At 37.0% G+C, this 25547-nt stretch overlaps 2 protein-coding genes and 1 long non-coding RNA gene across 3 annotated transcripts in view; 1 reads left to right on the forward strand and 2 right to left on the reverse strand.

Annotated features, from left to right (window-relative positions):
• LOC135770774 (uncharacterized) overlaps positions 1 to 25547 on the reverse strand; it is a 124325-nt gene that overhangs the window by 66250 nt on the left and 32528 nt on the right. The window lies entirely within an intron of this gene.
• On the reverse strand, positions 1753 to 24707 carry LOC141282500 (myelin-associated glycoprotein-like). Its single transcript, XM_073815548.1, has 9 exons — positions 24663 to 24707; positions 14250 to 14303; positions 13721 to 14104; positions 13218 to 13505; positions 12721 to 13014; positions 5346 to 5448; positions 5197 to 5259; positions 5085 to 5112; positions 1753 to 2280 (listed from the first exon to the last, which is right to left on the reverse strand). Exons 2-8 carry the CDS (start codon positions 14281 to 14283, stop codon positions 5088 to 5090), a joined length of 1191 nt encoding a protein of 396 aa, XP_073671649.1. The 5' UTR covers positions 14284 to 14303; positions 24663 to 24707; the 3' UTR covers positions 1753 to 2280; positions 5085 to 5087.
• LOC135770336 (uncharacterized) lies at positions 19722 to 22466 on the forward strand. Its single transcript, XR_010542592.2, has 5 exons — positions 19722 to 19921; positions 21438 to 21494; positions 21636 to 21697; positions 21985 to 22046; positions 22207 to 22466. It is a non-coding gene; the product is annotated as an uncharacterized lncRNA (long non-coding RNA).

The following is a 25547-nucleotide window of genomic DNA, read 5'->3' on the forward strand; positions in this document are numbered from 1 at the left end:
TGCACCTGACGCACAGCACAAGGACTTAACTTCTTTATTCGACCCTGTTATGTGTGTGTGTGTGTGTGTGTGTGTGTGTGTGTGTGTGTGTGTGTGTGTGTGTGTGTGTGTGTGTGTGTGTGTGTGTGTGTGTGTGTGTGTGTGTGTGTGTGTGTGTGTGTGTGTGTGTGTGTGTGTGTGTGTGTGTGTCACAAACACTCCACCCAGAGTTTTAATCAATTATTAAAATTAATTATATTTCATTTGTCCTCTTTAGTTTCTTATTGGCTGTGCTGGGCTATGAGGCTATAAAGGTGAAGGAGGCGGATCTATTGGTCTCTGCTAGCCGCGGGCCGTTGGCACAGCCACATGTGTTCATTGTTTAGTTTCTGTTTGTCAAGTTAGTTGGGAGCGGGGAGTCCCAGTTTGCCTATTTAGGTTTTGTTCTGTTTTGGTCATTTGTTTTATGACTCCCCGTCTCGTTCTTCGTTTGATGATATTGTGAGTATGATTAAATAAATGATTTATTTGGATTACCCTAGTTGTCCTTTTTTATGTTGGGTGTCCCACAACTCCTGGACAATTAAGGTGACGGACCGTAACAGACCCTTGCTTGTCCTGTTTCAAGTGGAAACAGTCTTGAAAAACCACTGACATACAAGTTTTTATCCAACATTAATCTATGTATTGCGCACCTTTACCTTATTATATACCTTGAATTTTGTACCTTATTGAAGTCTTTATAAAATGTTTCCGGCTTGCGCCCCCCCCCTGTCTTCAGTGCATCTCTTCTTGCCCCCCCCCCAAAGAAAATGTATGGCATAAAACAAACTTAAAATTTAATTACACAGAATGTATGATAAATCAATGTATTTCATCAAATGTTATAAATCTTGCAGATTTCTTCTGTGAAGGATGGATGCACTTTTTTAGGTTTAAAAGTCGTGGACCCTGTTTTCAACCATTATAAAGCTTGTAAGAGCCAGGACATTTACTAAAATAACTTAAATTATTTTTATCTCAAAGATGATGGACTTATGTATCTCGGATGGCTTGACGGCAAGTAAACCATGGGGTATTTTTCATTTTTTGCTGAACTATCCCTTTAAAGGAACACGCCCAGATTTTGGGAATTTAGCTTATTTACCGTATCCCCCAGAGTTAGATAAGTCCATGCATACCTTTCTCATCTCCGAACTCTGCTGCGAGCAAATTACTCCGCCCAAGTAGCAGTGCTTCGTCTTCTGAGAATATATTTCCCAGTATGTATACTGTTAAAAGATAGCTGTGTCTCAAATCACCTTGTTATTTGTACACGGAGTGACTATACCAATCACAACACATAAATAGGAAAATGTTTGTGTTATTTTGTCACTTATTGGGAGCAGTTTGCTAGCTGGAGCTATTCACTTCCAGTCTTTGTGCTAAGCTAAGCTAGCGGGGGCTGCTTCAGATAGAGTTACAGCACGCAAAGAGATGAGAAAGGTATGTATGGACTTATCTAATCCTGGGGGATACGGTGAATAAGCTAAATTCCCAAAATCTGGGCGTGTTCCTTTAAAGCTTTGATGTATGGTATGAGATCTGCCGTTGAAAATCTGCTTTTGAACTACTTATTGTGAAAAGTGTTTTGTGCATAAAAAAGCTACAAGAGTTTCTTAGACAACATTTTAATTTCACAAATAAATTGTTTCACACAGTTTTCAAAAAAAAAAAAAAAAAAAAAAAACATTTGTATTTGCTTCTGTAAAGAACATTTAGTAAAAATGTTTAGTATGTTTAGTAAAAAATTTTCTTAAAATAAAAACATTACATATTTTTCATGTGATTACATCTTGTGCATTATAACAAAATGATGGCTATATTCCCATAAATATGATAATTACCATGTTAGTCAGCTTGTTATGAAGGTATGAAACCATTCAGATCCTTGTGGTATTTCTAGAAAATAAACACTTGTATTACTGTCTCAGCAAGAAAAAAATGCCAAATCTAGGAATTACGTCAAATTTTAATATCTAGTATGTTAGATATATACATGACTAATTATAAAATGACAAAATATAATAATTTCCCAGAAATACAACTCAAACAACACAGCAAACATTGGAGAGTTAAAATTTCACAGTTAAACATTTCTGAGTTGAATTCAACACCCAAAGAGTAAATTTAACATATTTAGAGTAAACTGTAATTGAGTTGGAGTTAATCTATAAAGTTAATCATGCCGGTGTTAAACCAAATCCTTGGAGATGTAATTACACTCCGCCCACACATTGCAGTCTTCCATTTCCATGTGTCCTGCAGATTGAATGTTAAGTAAAACTTAATTGTTTACACAAATTTTTTAATGCTCCTCTGTAACTTTATCTTCTCATTCACCATCTCTGTTTGAAACCTAAAATTGCATTTTACATCTAACTTGTAAAGTTTGTTGGCTGTTTTATTTAAAGTCACCATCATTTTGTTCAGTGTTTCCATTTCATTAGCTCATTTGTGACCCGTCACGGAAACCAGGGACACAAGTCGGCAGCACAAGTTTCGAGAAAATAAGAATCAAAGTTTTTTTTTCAAAATTTGTGATTTTCGTTTTATTGCAGAATCTGTTAGTTGAGATCACGAAGAAGCCTCTCCATGTTTGAGATAGCAGTTTTTGTATATTTAAAAGGGTACATTTTGCGGTTAAAATAGGCTTGTTTTTCCGGAGATTCTAGCGTGCAGCGGGGAGCGTCATTGTCTGTGTGTATATTTACATACTGGATAAGCTTGTGTTTTCGCCTCCGCCCCCAAAGGGAACAGCGTGACTACTGAATAAGGATAGTTCGCCTAAAACTGAAAATAATGTCATTAATGACTTACCCGTATGTCGTTCTAAACTCGGAAGACCTCAGTTCATCTTCGGAACACAGTTTAAGATGTTTTATCGTTAGATTTAGTCCGAGAGCTTTCTGTTCCCTTCATTGAAAATCTATGTACAGTTTCCATGTCCAGAAAGGTAATAAAAACATCATCAAAGTAGTCCATGTGACATCAGTGGGTCAGTAAGATTGTGTTGGAGCATCGAAAATACAGTTTGGTCCAAAAATAGCAAGAATTACGACTTTATTCAGCAATGTCTTCTCTTCCGGCTCGAGCGTGAAGTCACGTGACTGTAGTGACGCGGCTGCCCTGTTTCTCAGACAAGTTTGCTTATTTTTTTTTTTTTTTACTTGTAGCGTGCGTCTCCCCAGACTGTAAATGAAGCTCGGGCGCACAAAACAAAAGAAAAATAAAAGAAGCTGGGGCGGAACAAATAACAGTCAGCCGCATCGTACGTCAGCCGCGTCACTGACTTTATGGGGCGCCGCAGTCGGATGACGTCAAAGTTCCGCGAGACCTCTTCAAGAAATCTTACGGAGTAGTTTTATTTCGACTCGCTCTCGCTGTACTTTGACGTCTTGCAGCGCAGCATGAAGTCAAACTCATAAGTTACACAGAGATCGCTGAACTCTTTATATAATTGGCTACATGTTTTGTCTATCAATATTTTCCATGAAGTCATTGGCTGATGGAGCAACGAGCGAGCGATTGGTAACATCCCTTAAGGACTTCACGTTTTCGACAGTGCTGTTTTTGGATTATCTATTATACTACGTCCCTTTTTTAAATACAAAATTTGAAGGCGGGTTCATGTGTTTGACGGAACGTAAATACCGGAGTGTAATCTGATATACCCTTACATGTTACGATGTAAATAGTCCTCAGATTGTATACCAGAAGTTCATGCGAAATCTGATGTACTAATAGACTATATCTATATTTCACGGATTATACGCATTTATGGACAAAAATCATTGGATGATTCAAACATCTGAAACAGACTGGATTCGACTTGTGATCCCCACAAAGGTAAAAGTCCTGTTTATTTTTGCATGTTGTTCATTCGGACTTCTGTAATAAAATACTACATATGATGTATCTCAAAACGGCTTTATAGGGGGTATGGCTTAGCTAAATGAGATGTAAATGAGCCCTATTGTCTCTCCAGCCAGGGAAAAGGGAGAGTGTAACTTTTTTCTTTCTCAAATTTCTCAGCATTCTCTTTCTTGAATGTGTTACATTCAAATGGCCACAACTTCTCCAAATCTTATCAGATTTCCATGTGTTACACATTGTTAGAAAACTGCACTTTCAGAATCTATGAATAACTCAAAATGCCCCAGATCCGACTTGTGTCCTTACTTTCCGTGACTGGTCACATTTGCATTTTAATGATCACAGCCAAAGATGGCTCTGAACTAGTGTTAAAGCAACACCAAAAAGTTCCAGTGGTTCATCCACTCAAAACAGGGTGAATGGCACTTTCACATTCGCTTTGCAGCCCTCTATCGGCCAAAACCTCACTAAAGAAGTTTCCAACCGTCGGGTAGTGGTCCTGTAGTTCGAGTGAAAATTACAAAAACTTGCTTTACGGCAGACCTACAATACAATCAGAGCCAGCTTTGCTGCAGTATTTACGACAGTGCTAATGAACAATTATGCGTCTAACCTGTAGGGGGAGCAAAGAGCAATAACTCTTTAGTGTTGCTTTAAAAAAATAACCATCTTAAAAGTGTACATTTAACTCTGATAAGTGTGGAGCTACGTCCCTACAAAGCCAAAGCGCAGTAACTACACAAAATTGAGGTAAGGGTTGAAATGGTCTTTGTGAGATCTGTTGTGTCTTGTGACAAAGTCTCCTGGTTCAGTTTTGTCCCATTTCAGAGAAACGTGTGTGCCAAAATTGCAATAACATGTTTGACTGGCTGGTGTAAAAAACTTTAAAGGCATTTTTCTTGGTTTCAGTGTTTGCGAAGTTACTGCACTTTGTGGGGCAGTACAAACTCTGAAAAAGTGTTGAAATCAACTCTGTGAGAGTTAATTTAATACTGGACTTTTTGCTGTGAAAAGTGATGTACAGATAAGAACAACATTCATGTACCACCTCCTGGTAAATTTGCTGGTTGCTCAACCATGGTCTCTAATAAGATTGCTTAAAAAATCAATGATCTGAAGTCAGTATTTTTCACTGATATCTGGATAAAATTTATATCTGGTGATGTGTAGAGTATAGAATAAAAATATACCTTTTATGGAGATATTTCGTTGTGAAACCTTGATACAAAAATAAGCACAATAAAAATGTCTTATAAATATGCACTTTAAAAATAATTATATTTAATATGATAATGCACTTGCCTGATGTAATTCACTTCTCCTCTAAGGTTATTCCAGACAGCTTTTATTTCGGACATCCTAGAGCTATAGGATAAAAAAAATTATCTTTGAATAAAATCCAGGATAAGATAAACACACACAAGACACATAAATATATTCATGTTAGTTACCTGCGTCTCTTCTTGAATACGATAACTGCAGTGCAAAGCAGTAGCACAAGTACAGGAGCTATAACACACGGCCCATAAATCTCCATTCCAACACCTTGAATTCCTGATGATGATAATAATAAACCACAGACCATCAGATACAGATATGCAATGCAACAGCACAATGCTTGTTTCAAAATATGCCACTTTCTTTTGACACTTGAACCATTAACCACTTTATCACCCCAAAACTTTGCATTGCAAACAATTTCATCTATCTCTTCGTATCCGGTCGGGATAAAGGTCACAGTGGAGACTCTTCGCAGGATGTGAATCTGCTGTGTGCAGCTACGTCCGCTCCTGAAGCCTGCCTGGTTGTTTCTAAGCAGCTTGTCGATAGGATTCTGGATGCGGTTGAGGAGAATGCGATTGTATGTTTTTGCTGCGATGGATGTCAAGCTGATTCCTCTGAAGTTGTTCATTAGCCGTAAGTTGCCCTTCTTGGGCAGTGGGATGATTAAACTCGACGTACATTGTTTTGGTGCGCAGCAATGCTTAAAAACGAGTTCGCAGAGTTAGTGCAATTCATGTACTATGAATTCTCCACCATCTTTGAGGACTTCTGCAGTCATTGCATAATTGGATCCTGGCGACTTGTTCCGCTTAAGCTGTTTTATCGCTCTCACCACTTCCTCTCGTGTAGGACTCATTGTTGAAATAGCGATATCTGGGCTTGGTTCTGGAAAGTTGACTGTTTCCACCTTCGCGCTCTTTTTGTTGAGGAGTTGGCAGAAGTACTTGCCCCAATCGCTAATGAGCTCAGTCTTTGAGTTTGGTTGAGAGCCATCGAGCATTCAAACTTTGCTTGCTGCAGCATTTTGCGGCTTCTGTGAGATTTTGTTGATTAGAGTCCACATTGTGCAATTCTCGTGTTTTTGATTTGCCAGTTCGAGAGCTTCTAGTTGAGTGTTGAAATATGCCTCTTCGTCAATTTCGAAAGCTTTATTGACACTCGACTGCTTGTTTCTCCACTGATCTCTCTTTTCTTTTGTTTGATTTCGCTTGAAATCGTCTTTCGCCACTGCTGACCCAGCTCGGCTGTTTTGACTTCTGTTTTTTGCCCAGGACCCTTTCACTCGCTGCTACCAGCGCAGTGTTGAGTGTGTCAGCTCTTTGCTGTATTAGGTCCTGGGCGTTTTCGGGTTGACTCAACTCGTCAAGAAGAGCGGTGAATTGATTACGAAGTTCCAGGTCGAAAGTCGCTTGGATGTTAGCGTCTTTCAGTTTATCATTCTGAAAGGTGCACCTGGCGATGGGTGAGCTTTTGGCTGTTCTCAGCGCCAGTTTGAATTTGGCGCTCACCATCTTATGGTCTGATCCAATGGCGCAGGTGTTGTAAGCGCAACAGTTTTTGACTGACTTCCACCACTTGGTGTTGAAGACAATGTGGTCGAGTTGAGCGAAGTCTCCTTTTGGGCTCCTATATGTGCGCAGTCTCGTTGGTCGATTTTGGAACCAAGAGTTCGCTCTGCGCAGACTTAGGAACTCACACATGCTGATTAGTCTTTGACCATTGCCGTTCGACATTGCGTGGTAGCTGAAGTTGCCTACTACTCTAGGATTGGTGTCGTGTCTATCCTTACCAATTCTTGCATTTAAGTCACCGGCAAGAATGGTGACCGTGTGTGGCGGAATTGACTTTATCAGTTCTTCAAGACCATCATAGAATATGTATTTTACTGCAGAATCTGATGTCTCTGTCGGGGCATATGCGGACACAAAGCATATTTTAGGATTGCCTTCTAAATGCATGGCAATTAAACGCTCTGATTTAGTGGTGACAGAGATGATCAACTGAGCAATTCTGTTGTTGTATAACAAGGCTGATCCATGGCTTTTCAATGAATCTGTATGAGCCATCGTCCAGCTGCTGTATTTCTTATAGCCCACCAAGTCGGGTGTTCGGAGTCGGTGCTCTTGAAGTGCTACGAGGTCGATGTGATGTTTCTCGCAGCCGACTATGATTCGATCAACTTTGTGCGTGATGATCACCCCTGTTTCGCTACAGATGGTGTCGTTTAAATTTCTAACGTTATAGGTAGCAACACTGAACTGCTTAATGTTGCCACTCTTCGCTGACTTGATGTAACCAGTGGCGGGCAAAGAGGCCGACCTACCACCGCGGTCCTTTTTTGACTGGGCGACGACCGTGCCAGCATCCTTTGAATTATGTTGTGGGTCCATATTGTATTCTTTGCTAGGTTACTCCACGAAGGGTCGCAGGTCCTCAAGCGTGGAGCGCAGTAGATTTCGCCTTTCAATGGTCTCCCTTTACTTGCCTACGTCTTGCCCCCACCGGCCTTTCCAAAGTAGAACTGTGTACTTGCCACAGTGGGGTTTAAGTATCACTGCTGCTGCCCAGGTACTTCAATAGTTACACTAGGTCGGTCCCCATAACCATATTGATCCAAGATCTTCTGGTAGGTTACCCGAACTAGACCCTATTGGATCAGTTTAACGTCATGATCAGGACACAAATGTATAATTAAATTTTTTATATATAACAAAATATAAAAACAAATGTCTGCGAAACAAATGCTATAAGTAACTATTAAAAAGTATTACTATTCTGGAGATATTCTGAAAAGTAATTTGATCTATTTCTTTAAACCAGCTGGTCTCAAAGTGCATTTTAGTGGATGCATGAAGTTCATACAGATGTCTAGACAAGTAACCACATGGGTAGTTTATCGCATTACGTGTTCAACTAACTTTTTAACAACTAGAAAGTGTTAATGCTTGCCTTTCTTAACCTAAAACCTAACCTAACAAAACTCTTTTTGTGAAATGTTTAAAAAGTAAAGCATAAAGTGTACTCAAGTTGCAGACAAATATATAATATCACTTGGTTTGATGTTTAGTTTTGATATAATTCAATTACATTCATGTAGTATTGTGTGTCTGTATATGCTTTTGTACCTTGTATCAGAATGAACACACAGCTGTTTTTAAATGTGTATTTATCTTCTTCTGCTTGGAAACACAACGATCCATTGTCATGGGGTTTTACGTCATCAATCTCAACCGTACAGTTTTGTTCAGCTGGGTTTCCAAGCAGTCTTGTGCGGCCTCTGAAGTTGTCCGAGATGTTGCTCGGTCCGTTGTGGTACATGTAACCTTTTTCTGAGACCCAAAAAACTTACATTTCTCTTGTATGTTAAAAGTGCAGGGTATCACCACACAGGAATGATGTAATGCGGTGATCTGGGGTGCCACATTAGCCTTATACAGGAAATTAGCTGAAAACATGCATTATCAATATTACCACACATTTAAAATAATATTTTTACAACAGTAATTCTGAATTTGTGCATATTTATATGATATATATCTGTAATTATCTGTAAAAAAAAAAAAACAGCTGGACACGACAGGTAAATGCTTATATGACAAGTGCAAAACATAAACATTCAAAAGATTTTTAAAAACAACAATTGTTGCATTGTTGCACATTGTTGATGTTAGAGTTCAGTCGCTGTTTCTGCATATCTGATGTTAATCTTGAGTACCTATAGAGTACTATTACATCCTTCATATAAACAAAGAGTCTTTAGTTTTATAAGATTATTAAAAGACAGATCAGCTCTAGCAATTCTTTCCGATAAAGCACGGAAATATTTGGAAGGAGGAGTCACGATCTGCGGGAGGAGCGAGTCATGAGCCAAGCAACACTGTATACAACACTGAGTAACATATGATTCACTACATGTTCGTCTCATTTACATTATATGCTCTTAAGTGAAGATTTCCAAAATAAAAAAGTCGTCTAACTTACCGCAAACAACTCATGAAGCAGTTTTCAAAGACATCCAACATTAAAGGTCCCGTTCTTCCTGTGTTTTTGAAGCTTTGATTGTGTTTACATTGCGCAATATAACATGTGTTCATGTTTCACGTGTAAAAAAATGTGGTATTTTTCACACAATTTGCTTATCTCTATAGCGCTGTTTTCACTGTCCTTAAAACGGGCTGATGTCTTCCTTGTTCTATGAAGTCCCTCAGCTCCAGTGGAGGAGGCCTCAACTACGAAAGGGAGATCAGGATCCGGGGTGGACCAGAACAGGCGCGGACTAAAAGGCTTCCTTGAAGCTATTGAAAGCAGTGACAGCTTCAGGTGACAAGGACAATGACTTGGGTTGACTCTTCAACGAAGAGGTAAGGGGTGCAACTGATGAGACTGTAATTATGGATGAATTTTCTGTAAAAGTTAGTGAATCCTAGAAACATTGGAGATCCTTCACAGAAGAGAGAAATGACCAGTTGCTAATCATTTCCACCTTCCTCTGGTCCATCTGTACTCCTTGTTGGTTGATTGCATAGCAAAGATGGGAAGAAGAGCTCTGAGAGGGAAGAAGAGTAGATGAGAATGTTGTCTATGAAGATATCAAAAACCTCTTCGCAATTTAGCAAGTGCAATGTCTCGGCATCATGTTCACCTTGTTTGGTTCCCTAGGAGGAGTATGTAAAAGTTCACAGCATGCACTTTTAGAACAATCCAAAATGGCCGACTTCCTGTTGGGTGGAGCTAATAGGTTTGAGTGCGAAAGTTGTTAAGGTTAATAAGATCTATATACGTACCAACTCTAGTGCATGTGTGTACATGTGTGCCTGATCTGTGCACCAATATTTGTTTTTGCATTACAGGAGGAGGTACAGAGCTTTTTCGAGTATGTTAAGGCCCCCGAATTGACCAAAAATGTTTAAAAAATAAATAAAAAATTTGAGGAAAAACTAATTTTAGGTGCTCGGGCCCTAAATATGTTCAAGTTCACCTATTTCATTGCTAAAGACTGTTCTTTTGTGTATTTAATGTTTTGGCGTGGTTTATGGCTAAAAAACACATATTTTCTACATACCGTTTTGTAGCTCCAGATAGACTGCTTTTTGATTTTGCACATAACTCATCGATCTGAAAATCACTGTGTCCCTAACTCGCCTAATATGTACGTCGTAATTGGTCTGAATACCATGTTTGAAAGATTCGGCAACAATGCAATGCTAACAGGAGTTAACTTACAGGCTGTGAGTCCAAGCAAGAGGAATTATGATAATGTCGGTCTTGTCCACATCAACAGGCCCAGGAAGTAAACTGTTGCCTACAATCCCTGTGTTTGTTGGAGTCCAAGAAAAGAGATTTACGTTGGAGATAAATACTTGCGTCATCGTTTACTTTTGGGTATGTACAACCCCAAATCAGAAAAAGTTGGGACACTGTAGAAATTGTGAGTAAAAAAAGGAATGGAATAATTTACAAATCTCATAAACTTATATTTTATCCAGAGTAGAATATAGATAACATATCAAATGTTGAAAGTAAGATATTTTGAAATGTCAAGCCAAATATTGGCTCATTTTGGATTTTATGAGAGCTACACATTCCAAAAAAAGTTGGGACAGGTAGCAATAAGAGGCCAGAAAATTTAAATATACATATTAGGAACAGTTGAAGGACCAATTTGCAACTTATTAGGTCAATTGGCAACATGATTGGGTATAAAAAAGCCTCCCAGAGTGGCAGTGTCTGTCAGAGGTCAAGATGGGCAGAGAATCACCAATTCCCCAATGCTGCGGCGAAAAATTGTTTTCTGGGTTTCTCAGAGAAAAATTGCAAAGAGTTTGAAGTTATCATCATCTACAGTGCATAAAATCATCTGAAGATTTAGAGAATCTGGAACAATCTCTGTGCATAAGGGTCAAGGCCGGAAAACCATACTGGATGCCCTTGATCTTCGGGCTCTTAGACGGCACTGCATCACATACAGGAATGCTACTGTAATGGAAATCATAACATGGGCTCTGGAATACTTCCAGAAAACATTGTCGGTGAACACAATCCACCGTGCCATTCACCGCTGCCAGCTAAAACTCTATAGGTCAAAAAAAAGCCATATCTAAACATGACCCAGAAGCGCAGGCATTTTCTCTGGGCCATGGCTCATTTAAAATGGACTTTGGCAAAGTGCAAAACTGTTCTATGGTCCAACGAACCAAAATTTGAAGATCTTTTAGGAAAACCGGGACGCCATTTCATCCGGACCAAAGAGGACAATGACATCCCAAGTTGTTATTAGCGCTCATTTCAGAAGCCTGCATCTCTGATGGTTTGGGGTTGCATGAGTGTGTGTGGCATGGGCAGCTTACACATCTGGAAAGGTGCCATCAATGCTGAAAGGTTTATCCAAGTTCTAGATACATATGATCCCATTCAGACGTCGTCTCTTTCAGGGAAGACCTTGCATATTCCAACATGAGAATGCCAGACCACATACTGCATCAATTACAACATCAAGACTGCGTAGAAGAAGGATCTGAGTACTGAAATGGCCAGTCTGCAGTCCAGATCTGTCACCCACAGAAAACAGTCGGTGCATCATAAAGAGGAAGATGCGACAAAGAAGAACTAAGACAGTTGAGCAACTAGAAGCCTGTTTTAGACAAGAATGGGACAACATTCCTATTCCTAAACATTGGTCCTCTTCCAGCTGTTCCTTATATGTACATTTAACTTTTCTGGCCTCTTATTGCTACCTTTCCCAACTTTTTTTGGAATGTGTAGCTCTCATGAAATCCAAAATGAGCCAATATTTGGCATGACATTTCAAAATGTATCAATTTCAACATTTGAAATGTTATTTATATTCTATTGTGAATAAAATATAAGTATATGAGATTTGTAAATTATTCCATTACTTTTTTGCTCACAATTTCTACAGTGTCCCAACTTTTTCTGATTTGGGGTTGTGCCTTTTGCATATCGTTAACACGTACTAATACATACTTACACACCAAAGGAAATGTAACATTTTGTTTTGGACCACAGTCGCTCTTTAACATTTACCAGCAGCAGTAATGGTGATGATAAGGCAAACACTAGTAATCGCAACCACTCTCTCATTCCTCTGTGCGGTGATCAAACAAACAGGGCAGCGCTGTCAGAAGCAGCGATGTCAAGCACAATGGATCAAGTGCACGATGCAGAGACCCATCTAGAGTGAAATGACTCTGATCTGATTATGATGTTTTTCGAGTCACAGGGCTCAAGTCCAAGTCACATCTCGAGTCATTGCTGTCAAAGTCTAAGTTAAGTCTCAAGCCTTCTGTAATTATGTCGAGTCACAAGTCATAAAACTTGACATTAATAAATTATTTGTGATTTTGGAGGAAGTACCATTACTGATGACCTAGATGTTCAAGAAAATTATATAAACAAAGTAAATACATTTCATTATGGCGGTAATTGACTGGTTTGGCTTTAAACTAAAATAAGCAACAGAAAACAATATGAATGAAATGTGAAGAAATTACACATCATGCATTGTGTTTTCAAATCACTCACGTTTCACATGTAAGTTGACAGATGCTGTGATTTTCTGTCCAGAAATATTTGTAGTGCAGATTAATTTCTTCCCATTGTCTTTCTTTGCCCCCAAAAAGGTTATGGTGGAAAAGGTGGCCAATTCAAACCCTGTAAGTTGTTTTGTATCATTATTGACCAACATGTTCTCATAGTTCCAGTAGAGGATCGGAGGATTATTCTGGCAGGAATGGTGGACGGTACAAGTGAAGGTCTTTTCAACACCCTCTGTGACATCTGCCAGTTTAGGCTCAATGGTTATATTAGAATGAATACCTGAAGTAAAAAGCAGATTAAAATTTTTTGCAATTAACACAATAAAAAAAACACTATGACATTTTGCTGTACTTCAAGCTTCAAAGAAAGATTTCACTTCTTACCTCTAAACAAAATGAGTATGTAATATAAGGGTGACTATTAGTATGTATCAGTGACCTAAACATTAACGCTTAATTAATTGCATTTATTTGTTCACTCACATGCTGAATCTTTGTGCATTTCAGCTCTTGCAGTTATGCCTCCATAATGTGTTACAGTACACTCAATATCTGAGCGTATAGCCTTCACATCACCGGTGCGCGTCAGATTGGATTTCCATTGACCATTTTTTATATGAACTTCATCTATTTTATCTGATCCCTCAATACCCTTCAGAGTGATGTTTGGTTTGCTGAATGGACAGGTGTGGAAGGTAAAACATGTCACTGTCATGCTGTCACCGATCTTTTCCCCTCCGTAAATATTGATGGTGGGCTGTGGCGGATCTGCTACAAGGCCAAAAGGTTAGAAATTACATTATTTACGCTTTAAATTATTATTTTTTTAAATAATAATTAGAGCATAAAGTGTGACAAATTGGCCCAGTTGCTTATAAGATGATAATGAGTGCTTGTTCTACCACTATCATCAGCTGGAGAATTAATGAAAAATACAGCAAGTTAACAAAAGTAAGTTAAATAAAAAAAAGAGATTATTTACGTACTTTCAACAAGAATTTTGGAGGTGACATTAAAAAACATATAGGTGCGCCATCCAACATTTTCTGGGTCAATCCATGCATATAATTTCTCTTGATGGTGGGACAGATCCACACCTTTGATCAGCAGACTGCAACTCCGTTTTGATGGGTTGCCATATAAATCAGTTTTTCCTCTGAACTTGCCAATGACGGCATATGGATACCGGGGATCGTACACTAAAGGGTAGCCTTTCGACACATACTGATACCACACAACTCTATGTGGGTTAGTAGATGGGTATGAAGAGTAAGAGAAAGAGCACGGTATAACCAGACAGGAACCTTGGAGGCCATGAATTTCCTTTGGCATTGTCACTTGCCATGCAAACGTCTCATACAGCAAAACACCTGTGAGAAAAATATTAGAAAATGGTAGTAGTTATTGTTTATTAAATACACCAGCAGCCACACTTGTGTCATGTTTAAAGTGACATAATGTCAATTTGTGTGTTCATAGCCTATTGACATGAATGACAAGCAAACTGCACTATACCTTGTAAATGAAGTAAATGAAGTAACAAATTCATAGCTTCAGGTCAAAATGATGCTGTGGTTTATAAAGAAAACAGAATGTTAATAACACTGAAAAAACATGTACAGAAAATACAGATTGCAAGCCCCTCAAGCAAGGCATAGTAATTTCCCATTTTGCACGTTTGCCCTGTGCTAGCTGTGCTACCAGAAACTTTTCTATAGTCTTGAGACCCAGCTAAAAGTTAACAAAATTACAAAATATTGTATTAATATTTAATTTTTATATCCTCTCTAGAGGGCAGCACATTCTCTGATAAAAAGTTACACAAGCTGTCACTGGGCTGCTACCCTTTCAAAAAGTAAACATTTGTTCCTAAAAAGGCACATGCATTGGTGTCAAAAGTATTCACATTTATTACTAAGAAAGAAGTATAGATAATAAGATTTAAAAACACTTCTGTAGAAGTTGAAGTATAAATTAAAGCTTTTTACTCAAGTAAAAGTCTAAAAGTACTGGTTTCAAAACTACTTAAAGTATAAAAGTAAAAGTAATGTAAGGAAAATAATGCCGTTCAAAAGCTTAGGCTGCGCCACAGGGACCCATTGTGCACTACCCCACCTCCTCAAAAAAAAAAAGACCATAATGACTACAATGTCATATTAAAATGTTAATGTAGAAAAATTTGCGATTCACTAGGCTACCTGTTTCAGCTGCATATAGCCCATTGAAAATTAACACATTTTTATACAATGCAAATACATTAAAGAACCATATGTGTACTACTGAGCATTAGTTTCATGGAGCGGAAGATATGATAAGTACTGTAATGATGCAAAAATTCAAACTTCAGGGGCATGTCATCAATAACCTTTATTGGAATGTTGCATTACTTATATTAGTAATAATATAAACTCAGATAACATTTGGTTAAAGTCGAACTTTAAATCTCACACACAGAGCCCACCAAATGAGTTTGCAACATTGAATCATATAGCCTACTGCTAGCAAGCAAATCATGGCATGTACCAAGCCATAGCAAACATTGCAAATTGACCATTATTAGTATGTTACTAGGTCACTACAATATTGTCAAAAATCTGATAATAACAAAAACTATAGCTTTGCACAATTACAAATATTGCATATAAAGCAATAATATAAGCTCAGATAAAATTTGTCTAAAGTCGAATTTCAATATTGAATATAACAAAATTTCAGAATAATTAAATGTGCCTTTTCAAATTGGACAACGAGTTTTTGAAAGCCATTAGCTTGTGGTACTTGGGTGCACAGAGCTTGCAGCACATTTGAAAGTTATTTTTGAAGTCAACCATTTCGGAAAAATTCTTCCAGGTATGGCCAGGGATGTATAAGGGTTGGCTGGTCATCCTGGCTACCAACCTCTTTGCTGGTGCTTGGTTGGTACATTTCACTAGAGTTTTCTTCTTGAGTCTTTGCCACGGACATCTTTGTACTTGGCTACATACATCTGCTATGTCCAGGGTTGGGGGTACAAGTTACAAAGTTAGTATAGCCTACTTATCACAACATTGTCAAATCGTGCTGTAAATCACAAACGCTAATTTATTTAAACGTCTCTCTACCGGACTACCTACTATAGTGTAACATCTGGCCGGACGTCAGATGGAGGTCTTTTTGTCTGGGTTGTTAACGGCTTCATGCTGTGAATAATACTTACGTTTATTTGATATTATTTATATTAATTATGTTTGAGTTTTTAATTAAGATTAAGTTTAGATTTTCCAGTTAATTCAGTGCCTCAAATTAAACTTGTTTCAGTCCCCCCCCCATATGCCATCTTGGCGCATGGCCTGTAAGTAAACAACCGTGAGACACAGAGAATCCATTTGCATACTGTATGTTCAGATACAATAAAACAGATGAAAACAAGGAGAGACATTTACAAAGATGAAAACAAAGAGAGACATTTACAAAGAGGGAAACAAAGAGAGACATTTACAAAGATGGAAACAAAGAAACTGTGTAATTTCCTGTAATTTAGAAAAAAACCCATTAATGACTACACTGTTCTTGGATATAACAAGAAAAAAACTGGACAACACATTGTCATCTATAGTACCAGCTATCAAGTGAATAAGAGGGGGGTGGAAGCAGCATTTCAATGTCTAGTTCAAGATCTAATAAATCTATAGGAAGGCACAGAAAATCTTTCTGAGAGAATCAGCTAGAAAAATTTAAGAACAGTGTGACTTATTCTGATATTAAATCAGACTCCTAGGGCCAGATTTTCTAAACAGGGCAAATTATATGACTTAATTCCAAAAAAGCCGATGGGAGTGGTAATATCTTCCATAATGACAGACGCAATTTATGTGTGTCTGCAAACATGTAGGTTTGTAATGTTATAGTTCCATGGCAATGTAAACATACTAACACATTATAAGATGTATGATATTTGGTATTTATCCATGAAAATGTAAATAGTTGAACATTAATGTAACAAAAGGTAACTGTCATATAGCTATTTCAATAATGTGCCAATAAAATAAATGCTTATCTTCATTTACATCTCAAAAATGAAAAAGTGTTCGAAAACATTCGAAAATGTGCTCATTAAGAATCAAGTCTGAATCCACATAAGTTTTAAAAAACAATATGGTTACTATAATGCTGATTATATTTACCCTTGTGTTGTATCTCAGCATTTCTGTATGTTTCATTAGAGATGTGATCCTTATGAAGCAGTCATTTTCAAAATAGTTAACTGAAAGGCCTAAGACCTGAGTTTTGGTTTGTCTTTTTTCATATTTCTTCCAGCTATTTGGGGTTAAGAAGAACCAATAAATATAATAACCAAATATTTTTCTTTGAACATGAAGCAGTGTAATTGTCCATGTTTGTGTATAGACGGTTTCAGCAGTAACAACATAAACAAGCGGCTGTCATGGTCCGCATGTAACTTCCGGTAAACTCCGCTAAAAACAAAGTTCTTCAAACGTAGTTTATTTATATAACAAGCAAAAAAACAACACATAGATTACCTACGAAACCAAAACATTTGTTATTTTCGACGAGGCATTTGTTCAAGAGATCAGTTTAGCAACTAGTCAGACCATCACATCAGCGCACGTGCGTCCGATGAAACCGTCTATATTGTATATTGTTTTCTGTCTGTTTTACAGGGGAAAAAACTATGTAAAGCTTTCAGGAGTTTTATATTGTATATGAGAGATGACACAACAACAAATGGAAGGGCAGAGATGAGGAGATAGGAGCCATGGATGTTGAAATCAGATTTCTATAGAGACAGGAATAAAAAGGACCTCGCTTGGATGAGTGTCAATGAGGACATTGGGCAACCTGGTAAGTTGTAAATACACATTTCACTTTTGAGTCACGTGACGTTTATCGACCCGCGCTGTTTATTTTCCCCCTATAGTAAGGTGGCTAAATACAATCCGGTAATTGTTTCCATAAATGCACAATCAACATCAGCCATCCTGCAAACAGACAACCGCATTGCACTTGCCCCTCCCACAAGAAGTGGATTTTGCCTCTGACGCGCGTCAAAAGCTTGATTTTGACGCCTGAAACGCGGTTGGTGTAAACACAGCATTATGGCTAAAGTTGTTTGTCAGTTTACTATATTTAAAATTATTGCTTAAGGATCAAATCCTAATGAAACGGAGGGGCAACCTTCTGATCTCTCTCATGCAGCCAATACAGAAGTGATTTAAACTGCAATTCATTGATTGGCTGCTAGAGGCTGGCTCCAAAAGGGAGTTGATTAATTGTTGATAAGAATCAAATCGATAAAACTTTCGAAAAAGCAACGGCATGCACGTGTGTGCGGCGAATACAGCCTGAGAAAAAAATGAAGCGAGTGCGCAGAAGTTAAACTAGCCATAATCACTTCAATGCTCAATGCCAAGCAAACACCTGGGTTTTTTTAATGGCATGCGAGATGAGGCTGGCCGCCATCACAACAAAATGGCATCCGCAGTCTATCTGATAGGAAATGCAAATACAGTTAGCATACTGAAAGCAAAGACCCTCTTCAGGGGAGTCTGCAAACGCACCATAGCAGCACTGCTAACGCTGCTATCACAGAGATGGAGACCAGATGCCATTTTTAATGAACGGATTAAAATATAATCTTAAATTCTGGCAAGAAACTGGTAAATGTAAACTGTAACAGTGTCGTAACACTCTGAACTCCTGCAACAGATATCACTGATCATTATTGACTGGCTGAGGTGCGTTACAGGTTTTCTAATAGAGGGTTGCTATCTTCATAATATAAGCATCTTTGCTAAGTGCGCCACAGATCCAAGCTGCAGGTGACAACGGGAAAAGATCCTCCTGGATATAATTACAACAAACAGTGAATCAACGACTCAGAAAGTGAGGTGTACAACTAGAAAAATAACACCTGATAATAAAGAAACCTTTATTTTGACATGGACACACAGACTTACATGCGACTGTTACCCTATGCTGTTACCAGAGTGCACATGTGAGGCAGAGTTATACACTGTAAGTCATTATATTTCATTACTATATAAGTGTCAATTGATGATTTTATCAAAACACCAACTACATGGACTCATTTTACAATCCCACTAGCATGTAATTTAGAAAAAAATCTATTAATTCGCTTGACTATATGCCACTGCAGTAAAGGCTTGTTGCACTGTTAACGATTATTGATTAATCACTCATTTAAACGATCATCGAAAATGGGGAATTGCATAAATTGACATCCCTATTTCACACGAACTTGAAGATATCTCGCTGGCGAGATTGTACTTTATATTTTTCATAGTTTGTGACATGCACACCACCGCAGGCTGCACTTACCACCGCAGTGGTTATGACAACTGTCACAGCCCTATGTTTGGGAATTACATTTAGAGGCATTTTTAGGTTCTTTATGGGTCCGGGTTGGTTCTTAGCTCACTATGGAACAAGTTCACACAACAAGTTAATTTTTTTTTGCTAAGGGTTGTACATTTTTGATGACAGCTTTCCTAAAATTATATCCTATTTTATTCCCTAAACAAGAAACATCCCAGTATATTGAATTGCTTAAAGTGCCGCAACGTATCACTTTGAATCGAATTGGGACAGTTGTATCAGGGATACACATCGTATTAACAGATTCTTGCCGATACACAGCCCTACCCACCAGGTGTGGATCTAGAAAATTGTTTATGGGGTGGCATGAGAACTATGAGGTGTGGCAACACTATAGTAAGCATCCTTGCATGGTTCTCATGGATTCAAGAAATAAAATACATAATCTGTGTCGCACATTTTTTGTAACAAAACAAAAATAATTCTAGTGCAACAAAAACAACAAAAGTCCCTTTACTGTAAGTCAAGTACCCAAGTACTTTCAGCATACACTGTTAGATGTCGCTGTAGATTTAGCAGCACTGTACTGTAAAAATCCACAGTACTATACTGTATGTGTACATTACAGTACAGTACTGCAGTTCATAATGCATTCTGGGTAAATTAGTTTGAGCGGGAAAATTTTACAGTATATTTTGGTCTTGATGTAACCTTGCTGTAGCCATTGCTGTAATGTGCCAGGTGTACTTGCAATAATCAGAGAAAGTGCGCCAACGTCAAATCACACAGACAGAGGGAGAGCACAACTCTTGGCTGCAGCTGAAGGAGGACGATTGATTTCTGTCAGTTCGGTAAGTTTGAAATATTTCTGTTTCATGAAAACTTAATTTTTAGTTTAAGAATGTTGTCAATAGTTTGTCACAATATTGTTTTAAACGTGCAATGAGAGAGAAAAACGGTCGCCAACAAAGTTTCAATCTCCCTCAGAAAGTAAGCTAACGTTACACACAGATGTCTACCGCTGCTTTAACTCGCTTTACACCTTTTTTTAATGAATATAGGGTTGTTTTAACTAAATTATGACGGTTTGGTGAGTTTATATTGTGTTGAAAGTGTGGTGACAATGAAACTATTTTTAACGAAATGGACAAAGACAACCCGCCAGCGCGGTCTTGCGGTCCCAGCATAACGGTCGTTTATCTCGGCGTTTCATCCGTTCAGTTAGCGTCAGAGAAAAGTATTAAGTTCGACTGTTTGGCAAGGCTGACTCGTGGTTGTAAACAGATAGGACTTGACACCCCGTACACAGCATAGTACCGAACTCCTCCACAGAAGTGAAAACAAGAAACCTCATATTTAACTGGATACATGCATCGAACTCATCGCAGCTTTAACTTCGACCAAATATAATTCAGACCTGGGCTCATCTTAATATCAGATGAACGAAAGGGATTGCCGCGCTTATTGTTGTTGTTGTTATATTACGGTGTATCAACAAAAGCAGAGAATATCTTCTCTTAAGCGTTTTACACGCCCAGTAAGTTGTCCAATACATTTTTATGGCATATTGTTTCCACCACTTCAGATGCATTACACGCTGTATATAAGTTTCCAAAACACATCAAATCAATGCACGAAAAGAGAATGGGCTCCGCATTTACGTACCTTTGTCTTCTCGTCTCTGTCATCTGATTCTTCAACTCTGGATGTAAAATAGTCCATTATAACATCGTGTAGGAAACTGGCATCACCAGGATTGCTCAGATTTAGGCGATCATGTTTATCTTTAAAGTGAGCAGCTAGCTACTAACTTGTTAAAAAACTTTGCGTGAAATAGTGTTACACCGCAGCCGTCCGGGTAAAACATTAAAGGGACAGTCTTTTTACCTTGTCACTATAAATCGCTATTTTCTGCACTAAATGAGACATTTTCAGAGATTTTCTGTAGACAAGATGTTATAGAATAATAATTAAAAAAGACTTATTTAGATATTTATATATAATATAACAACTAATATATATATATATATATATATATATATATATATATATATATATATATTTGTTTTACAACTGACTTAAAACTTACAGTAATGTTTTATTTGTTAGCATAGCATGATATTAGATTTAAACACTTAATACATTTTTAAATCAATCACTTTGTCTCTGCACAATGAACCTTATCAAATATTATTAATGTTGTAAAATATATTGTTAATTGTTAGTTCATATTAGCTAAGGCATTACCAAATGTTAAGGAATAAACTCTTATAGTAAAGTGTTACTAAGTTTTCTTTTACCATTTCCTTCACAATGTCTACTTATTTCTATGGCTAACAGATTTTGTAACATTTGTCTTTTTTACAGTCTTACCATTGCTTGTAAGTCGGATTGGGTAAGATGGATCATCTTTAAAGGCACCAGGCAAGTACATGATGTACAGTTACAAGTCATGTATTTTTTTGACTGCAATATTAAATGCTTTCACGTCACATGTAAAAGTACACAGGAATGTGCTGATCACTTTTTATTTGTAGTTTACATGAGTGTCATTGCACTTTTCAGGAGTTAAGGCAGATGTGGAGGCACAACGGGTGACACCAGACACACACCAAGCACATTGTTCGGTAAGTTTGCACTTTACCACTACAGTTTCTTTAAATACCCATGTATACACTCATTCACAATTCCCACACACAACACTGTAACACGACCATACACAACATGTACACAATTGTCTTAGTTTGCCATGTAGAAATATACAAACAGAAATATTCAGACTTTGGTTATAAGAAATTTAATTTAATAATTGTATTTATTTAGCAGAGGTGTCCCTGGACTTTATTGACAAAAGATTTTGTTTTCAGAATAAAAAGTTGTGTCCAAATCAGTAACAATTGTACTTTCTGTTCAGGACATTCAATCATGACATGATCCAGGTGGATGCTGTCCATTGAGGAAAGAGTTTGTTCAGCGGTAAGTGAATCTTCTGTATTTTAATGTAATTAGGTGTGGAACAGTAGAATAAGAGCAAAAGGTTTCAGAATAGGAGTAAGTTCAAGGCTAAGTTTAGTTTTTTTAAGAATCTTTTTCTATCTTATATTTGTTGACTTAATGTTTATGATATTTCTAACAGGTTTCTGGATAGAATTAATTCCAAAGATGGGAAAAAGTGCACATCCAGACAAGGAGCAAGCAAAAAGACAAGGAACTTGGTGAAGAGAAAAGCTGTGGCCATTAACCCCCATGTGAACAGCTTCATGCAGTCCCTGATTGAGTTCGAATGGACGACTTCAAAGTAAAGGCCACTGTGGTCTGTCTGCCACAGTTTAATGCATTTATTTTTAGTGTTAAATGAAATTCAAGTAGAATATTTAAAACTATGGGCCAGTGTTCTTTTTACCACAGTGAAATGTTACCTTTTAGTCGATGATGGACTTTAAACTGAAAACTATGGAACAGTTTTCTATTTGCCAGAGTTAAATATACAGCAGGGGTCTCCAAACTGGTTTATACTTGTTGATTTTATTTTATGTTACTTGATTATATGTTTATTATTGTTTAAAATCTTGTTTTAAATATGTTTTGTTTCGATTAAATGTTTTTTAAATAAAATTTTGATACAAACATTGCTTGGATTGCCTTTTAATTCATTATGTCATGTCAAGGATAGCATTTTTACCATATTAATAACTATAGATTTAAACCTAAATCTCTAGCTATTTTATATAATATTATTGTATTAACTGTAATAAGTAATAAATAGTATTTATGGGTCAATATAGACATTACAGTAAATTACTGTAAAAATAGACTACTGTAATAAAATATTGTAAAATTACAGTACAGTACTGCTTTGTAACTATACAGTACTAGTTTGTGTACTGTAAAATGGTATTACAGTACAGTACTGTAAAACCAAAATACAGTAACTTACTGGCAACCGTGCTGCCAGTACCGTACTGTAAAAATACAGGGAAATCGTTAACAGTGTATCTACTGTAGCAAGTCTTAATACAAGTTATTTTAAATGTAGATCTAGCCAGTATCTAAAAAGCATGGACTGTAACCATAAACATAATGGTCCTTAAAAATAGTTTAGTTTTAAAAAACAACATGGATGTCAGCCCATTTTCACAGTAGGTTATCCTGGAAAATGCAACAAGCATGGACTTTAATATTTCTATCTAAACATACTCTTACTGAATAGTTTTTTTCTCTTAAAGCAACACCAAAGAGTTTTTTTTTACCTTAAAATAACGTTTCCAAAAAAGTTTCAGTGGTTCATCCACTCAAAACAGGGTGAATGGGACTTTCACATTCGCTTTGCAGCCCTCTATCGGCCAAAACCGCACTAAAGAAGTTTCCAACCGTCGGGTAGTGGTCCTGTAGTTCGAGTGAAAACTACAAAAACTTGCTTTACGGCAGACCTACAATCCAATCAGAGCCAGCTATGCTGCAGTTCTAATGAACAATTACGCGTCTAACCTGTAGGGGGAGCAAAGAGCAATAAGTCTTTAGTGTTGCTTTAATTTTCTCCTTAATGAATACAAATTAAAACAATAGGCTTTACCATAGAACTGCAAGTTAACTACCTCAGTCAATATTAAGACAATCAGCAGTGGTGGCTGGTGTTAAAAACTAACTCAAAATCAAACTTTTACTGTAGTAATGCAGGACTGTAAAATAGCTGTTTATCAGGTGATAAATATTATAACTGCTTAGCTAAAATGCTGAAAATGTTACTTTTGAAGTCAACTGTGTGAAATAAATGTAGGCTACTATTTGAATCTGTAAATTTGAGTATAATGTGGATTTACACACGCACACACACCAGAGGTTGCATTAGACTTTTAAGTTACATTAGTTAATGTATTAACTAAAATGAACAAGCCATGAGCAATACATTTGTTACAGTCTTTATTAATCTCTGTTACTGTTAGTTAATAGAAATAAAGCTGTTCATTGTTTGTTCATGTTAGTTCACAGTGCATTAACTAACGTTAACAAGATTTTAATTAAGTATTAGTAACTGTTGAAATTAACATTAACAAAGATTAATAAATACTGTATAAGTGATGTTCATTATTAGTTCATATTAACTAATGTAGTTAACTAATGTTAACTAATGAACCTTATTGTAAAGTGTTACCCTTTTTTTTAATCTCCATTTTTGGATGAACACATTGTAAAGATTCGTCACAGTCAGTTATTATCCGTCATTTCATGTTTTTTATTATCGTTCACATGTTCATTTCTAATCATGAACTTACAACTAGCATACGAATCAATGTGTTTATTTATTTGTGAAGAGAACAGATAAACAGAGCATCACTTACATGTTTAACATCACATGAAGCAAATGAATGAATGTTTTTTTTTTCTCTCACAATGACAGCGGAGGCGATAAAACACGCGAACCTTATGCTGAACAGGCAAATATGAACAAATCAAATCACAAAATACTATTGCGATTAAAATACAAACGAGTAAAAATCTAAATTGAACTAAACTAATCTGAAACAATCTTGTGTAATAAACACATGGAGACAGATTAATGCAGACTCTTGTCTTTAGATTTTGTGTCTTTACCTTAGACAGATGACGTCTTGTTGCAGTTTTATTTTTGTTCTTGAGAATTATCTCGCGCAGGATGTGTTGGTTTAACTACCTACCTATACGGACTACCGGCACATCGGGGAACTTTAATGTGTCAATTTCGTCACCGCCCCTTTTTAAGTGAAAATGAAACTAGACTTCCCATAGACTCCAATACAAAATAGCGGCACAAGGAACGTTCGTACACGTGAATAACTTAAGAAATCACTCAGATTAAACATGTCACGTATGCCACCCTGCCTACCATTCTAGCTAACAATTTTTGGTTCCCAAAACGTTAGTTTTGGGAAATCAAAAATTGTTAGCTGCTGGGAGAAAACACAGTTGAGATGGAGCGACAACAGTTTATGATCTACAGTGCAGGGCGCGTTGCGGCGGCTCCGTGCACGCACTGAAAGAGCGCGCAGAGCTCAAGACTCCAGCCGCAAAGTACGGCACGTCTATTAATAAATTCCATGTTGTGTTTTATCTATCATATCTATCTAAAATAAGTTAAACATATTTCAGTATAATAAGGAATAAAACATATATTTAAAACAAAATATATAATAGCTTATTAACTTATTATTTTACCGGAAAGATTGTCTATTAAAATATTATATGCATGTATTATAACACAGGTTAATTTAAATAAAAATACCTCAACAAATCACACATTGTATTTTATCAAATATACTTATATAATAACACAATAAAGAAGGTCTTAAAACATAATTTTTAAGCCAACACATATTGTTACGGTAATATAGAATGTGTTTTACAGCCCTGGAGTTTTTTCCTCTTGTTTTCCAACTTTTGGCTGTAATTTTTAAGTATTCATATTAAAAGACAGAAATTCTGATTAGTTTCTGAATCATT

The sequence above is a fragment of the Paramisgurnus dabryanus genome, chromosome 8 (assembly GCF_030506205.2).
Source record: "Paramisgurnus dabryanus chromosome 8, PD_genome_1.1, whole genome shotgun sequence".
In the NCBI taxonomy this organism is placed as follows: domain Eukaryota; kingdom Metazoa; phylum Chordata; class Actinopteri; order Cypriniformes; family Cobitidae; genus Paramisgurnus; species Paramisgurnus dabryanus.